This window comes from Echinococcus granulosus (genome assembly GCF_000524195.1).
Source record: "Echinococcus granulosus chromosome Unknown EG_S00147, whole genome shotgun sequence".
NCBI classification, from domain to species: Eukaryota; Metazoa; Platyhelminthes; class Cestoda; order Cyclophyllidea; family Taeniidae; genus Echinococcus; species Echinococcus granulosus.
In genome coordinates this window covers 66,115-70,955 of record NW_020170527.1, presented here as the reverse complement: position 1 = coordinate 70,955, position 4,841 = coordinate 66,115, and the positions used below count along the sequence as shown (strand labels likewise).

At 40.9% G+C, this 4,841-nt stretch overlaps 3 protein-coding genes across 3 annotated transcripts in view; 1 reads left to right on the top strand and 2 right to left on the bottom strand. All coding sequences in view use genetic code 11, as the record gives it.

Annotated features, from left to right (window-relative positions):
• The window catches only part of EGR_09426 (hypothetical protein), a gene marked incomplete at both ends in the record, with an annotated part of 5,214 nt that extends 5,019 nt beyond the window's left edge, over positions 1 to 195 (bottom strand). Inside the window, one exon of the mRNA XM_024498675.1 lies at positions 105 to 195. Coding sequence (XP_024346909.1) covers positions 105 to 195 — 91 coding nt within the window. The remainder of the gene's footprint in view (positions 1 to 104) is intronic.
• A 3,477-nt stretch (positions 196 to 3,672) lies between these two features.
• Positions 3,673 to 3,969, top strand: EGR_09425 (hypothetical protein; the record flags this gene model as incomplete). Its single annotated transcript, XM_024498674.1, has 2 exons — positions 3,673 to 3,785; positions 3,876 to 3,969. 2 exons carry the CDS (start codon positions 3,673 to 3,675, stop codon positions 3,967 to 3,969), a joined length of 207 nt encoding a protein of 68 aa, XP_024346908.1.
• A 143-nt stretch (positions 3,970 to 4,112) lies between these two features.
• EGR_09424 (hypothetical protein) overlaps positions 4,113 to 4,841 on the bottom strand; it is a gene marked incomplete at both ends in the record, with an annotated part of 4,345 nt that continues 3,616 nt past the window's right edge. The window contains one exon of the mRNA XM_024498673.1: positions 4,113 to 4,234. Within this exon, the coding sequence (XP_024346907.1) occupies positions 4,113 to 4,234 (122 nt within the window). The remainder of the gene's footprint in view (positions 4,235 to 4,841) is intronic.

The window sequence follows — 4,841 nt, the reverse complement described above, 5'->3', positions numbered from 1 at the left end:
AACTAACAAGAGCGTCTCAAATGATGATACCGAAAGCAGGCTGCATTGGCGTACACAAGTTGGGCGCGCCCACCTTGTGATAGCTGAGGTGAAGCAGAGCATACCTTCCTTTCTCCACATTGAAGACTTACCAATCCTCGGCATTGGTGAGTCTACACGTGATGCAAAGCCACTCCCAAGAATTTTGTAAACCATGTTTTATTGATGGGCGGCGTGACAAATGTGCGCTGCAACTGCAGTACACGTGTGACAGGCAAATACATCCAATTGCAGTTTTCTTGAAAACAACTCAACAGCAACAGTTTACCAAATATTTACTAAGGCTATTGCATTCACATTTCTTCCTCCTTGTGATGTTTATTTGAACTGTCAGAAAGTGCAAGGATGATAGGGATGCAAGAGTAATGTCGCATGACATGATATGTGGTAAGCAAGATGGAATATTCAATTTGGTTAACGTTTCGCCTCACCAAAACCTGGTGACAATTGGTTAAGAAAGATTGTGTTGTGGTTAATCAAGAAATAGTCACTTGAAACAGTGATTGAACTTGGGTGAGTGCCCTTTGCCCTACCATATATTAATGAGCACCCACTGTGCAATTCTAAGCAGTAGACGCATTATCAATTCAAATGGGCATCGTAAGCTCCAGTGCGAGTTGCATTCCTATTTCGGTGTATAAGTTGCAGTGAGCTACTAGGACCATTTGCACATTTGGTGGGCAGAGAGATTTATGAATGAATGCGGCCCCATGGGTGTGGTAGTTGAAGTGGATAGGCGTTGATGGGTGTTGCCTCATTGCATTCTGTTGAATTAATCTTCTCTCTTTTGAGGCGGGTACTGACGCAGGCCGCCTCACGGGATTGCGGTGTACTGGATATCAGTGTTTGCCAAAGGGTCGGTGCTCCACTGGGGGGATTTCTTTGGGATTCAAATTTTTCCGTTTCTCCATTGTCATGGCTAGACCTACTCTACTGAAGTTAATGATGTCAAAAAATGGCCGGGCCTAAGGTACATGAGGAAAATTGCGAATGCCTTAGAGATTGGGGTAGAAACTTTAAGACAAATTTGGGAAGTTTTAGATGTGAAGTAAAAGCAAGAGTGGGGAACAATTCACCTCAACTCGTTAATCCAGTAGAACGAGTTCAATATTTGCTCCAAAGCATCAACCAATGACCTTTTTGTCCGCAAATCAGCGTGAAAACAGAGGTAATTTCTCAGCCGATGAATCATTTGGATTAGCCGGGGTCTCCATACTGCGTCCTTGTGAACGACCAGTGCAAATGCAACGCCCATGTCGAAACCCTTTTATCTACAATTGTGCATTTCTGGCGTAAACTTGGTTGAAGTGGTGAATAGATAGTGAGTAAATAGCTCTAATCTGCTGCCAATTCTTCGCCAATGTCTGATACTCTCTTGATCTTGTCAATAATGAGAAGAATAAAAGTGGCAGTTATCAAAAGAATAGCTGTCCCCCAAATATTTGCGCTCCAGTAACAAATGCCTATAGTAATCTCTACAAGTGGACGAATGTCAATTAAAAATACCACCCAAAAATGCCCCTTGAATTTTTGTGCAATATTAGATTAAAGGTAAATGCTGGAAGCGATGAATTTCCTTACCTGAGAATTTCCTAAGTGACAGCAGCCAAGCATGCAGGAATACTCATGGCATCAAACAGCTGCATTTATGAAAAGCCTCCCAACTGCTTGAGGGAATTTGCATGTGTTTATATTAAGAGCAGCAATAATGAAATCATTTAGCAGAACTAATCCTTTTAGCAGCAAAACATAAAAATGAAGTCAAAGATTTCTGAACATTAGTTTGCTTACATACAAAAATGAAGGGCTCAAATATACTGGACACCAAAGCAGGCTAAATGTAAGGGTATTTTGTACTTGAGCATAATTTAAGGAGGTAATTCGTCATTCTTGACATGGTAGTAGAGCCCATGGCGAAGTGGAGAAATTCGCATCTCAAAGAAATCTTCGCAGTTGTGCACAGACCCTTTGGCAAACACTGATGTCCAGCAAATCCTAATCCAGTGCGCCTGCTTTCCGCGTACTCCTACTCGAGTAGGGATCGTTGCTTGTCCAGTCCCCATTTACGCGCTGCAGAAAAGTCAGCCTCGTCAACCTCTGTTCCATGTGGTTTGCTGCTTAACATACATGAATTTGTCCAACGCTGCTCCGTTCTGAGATTTGCGAGAAGGTGGGGAAGTCCGCAATCCTCTGACGAGCATTTGGTTGATGAGTGTGGTCGAAACATGTGCAAAATACGAGCTCCGCTGGATTTTTCTTCCTTACCTGGGTTGTCCCAAGCCAACAAACATATTGGTTAAGAGCCTTTTGTTTCATGACAATAAAATTACCTTCTGTTCATTACCATTTTGAGAATAAAATCAAACCCCAAATGTCCAGAATAAGCCTATTAGTAAAAATTTATTTATACAGGGACGTCGACCGAAATAACTGTACACCTTGTTTTCGTTCCACGTATGAATTTTAATGGTAGATTTCGAGGAAAGACGCCTTTGTAACTTGGGTAGAATTTGGGGTGTAGGTGGATGAATGACCCATGCCGTACGGAGTAAACACTATCAATCCTGTACTGGCATGGATATGAATTTCACCGTAAATCATAAGCTTTCGGACTCAGTCGCTGGCTGAAGCTGTTCATGAAGCACAACCATTTATTATCAAATATCTGCATTTTTTCATTAAACTGACTCTCTTAGCAAGATTTTAATTTAGCCGCACTTTTTTCCGCAATTCTGCTTGCAGCTGGTTTGGACGGTATGGCTTTTCAAAATGGCAGCGGTTAAATACGTAGTTTTTCTTACATTTGTAGAGAAAAACAAAAATCCCTGCATTATTGGCGGCAAAAACCATAACACCAATGAGTCATGATATAACTCGTTATGATTTAATCCTATATTCAGTTAGAATCAATAAGCATTCGAGACAGTAAAAAAGGCAACATGCTATTTTTCATATTAAACTATTTGGGGTTTATTAGCCAAAATTTGTAGCGCAAGCTTAGGAATCGATTGTTGAACCTTCATATGCTTCCATTTTTGTCGTTAACTAGACAATGTTCATATTTTTTGAATGATACGCACCACATCAGCACCTGCATCCATACCCATACACCAACCCCTACACATAGATACAGTAGTGGGTTTGCCATCTTCTTCCTCATTGACTAAAATGCACTGAAGACAAATACCAAATACTGATAATCGCTGCTAGTTATTAAACAGCATAAGTGGCATCGTCGAATTTATTATCACAGCACAAGTGTCAGATACAAACACAAACTAGGCCTTTTATATTAACAATTGAACACGCGCGTTAACGTTTCTCAGGACGTAAAACTCCTTGTCCATGGCAAAACTGGGAACCGGTTGCATGTTATTGCACTTGACATGTCTTTGGATAAGAGAAGGAATGTAGCCCTTTTCCTTTATCATTACCGCAAATTGGAGTCGTTATGGTTTACCGACTACATTCGCTCTTATTGCTACGTACACTGGTACTCATACGTGCTAAGATTTATGTGGGTAATGGGTAAGGTGAGATACTTCCGCCAACCTTTGAACATGATGCAGAAAACAGATGCATACCATCGGGGTTTTGTATATCTACGAGCCACATTGTCGTCCCCGATCCAGTATGGACTGCCGCAATATTCAGACCACCGATTTCGCCTGCATCACGGCTTGCCTCTTCTCTCTACTTTCAACTGCTTCTTTCCTCCCAATGTCCTTTTTCAGTCCACCAGCTATGTGGATTTGAGTTAAGTTCCCGTTTGCTAGACCACGCATCATAAGCGTGTTCTGCCATCCCACTCGCAATCCTATCATTTCATATGAAAGTGATGTAGTGCTTGGAGCATGTCAGGGCAGGGAGAAGGAAGAGGAGGGGAAGAAGGAGGACCTAACCCTATCAAATTTTCTCACGGAATTTTAGACGCACTTCTTTGTTGTGTCTCCTTCAGCTGAATTCCTACAAATCCATAGATTAGTCAGAGATGCTATTCACGTTATTTCTAGTAATGTTCTCTACCCTAGTTTATCGAGTGTAATGGCATCTCACGTTGACAATCTTAGCCCTCATTTATAAGAAATTGCAAAAGTACTACCGTAAATAATAAGAAAGGCATCATTTTGACGAATGAACTTCATATGAGACACGCAAAAACTGTTGTCTTCACCATTAGCACTAAAATCACCATCTGTACTGTAGATATTTTAAACATTTTTTACAAAATTATTTGGATACATTATTTTTCTTATATGTCCATGGGAATATTATAAAAACTGCAACACAGGTTGCAGCTGAATTGCCTTGCAAATGGTCCGCGAAATCACCAACATAGGGTTGGCTCACTCTCTTCTTTATGTGGCCCTTAATTTTACTACTATTACTTGTTTTGACCGTCGCTCTATTCAATCTGTGCGTACTGGAATTACTTATCTCCTTACTATAGCTACGAAAATGGAAACGACAGCGGCTAAAATGATCAGTGATTCTGATTCCTTTGTAGAGCCAGTGTACCAGTGCTGACCTTACGATTAATTCACCTGTGAATATCTCTTTGCTACCTTTTCAAAGGCACACTAATACTCTAAAATGCTTCATTCTGGTAGTGGTAATGTCGAAGTGTAGCCTTGCAGTTAGTGGCTGATTCACAACTGGATGATAAAGGTAATTTATGGTGAGCAAATTGAGTTGAAAAGTTAGGGTAAAAGCACATTTATTTACTAAAAGTGGTGAGGCTTAGTTCCTTCGTAAGTGTATTTTAATGGGCTGGCGGCTCGACCGACGGGTGATTGAATACT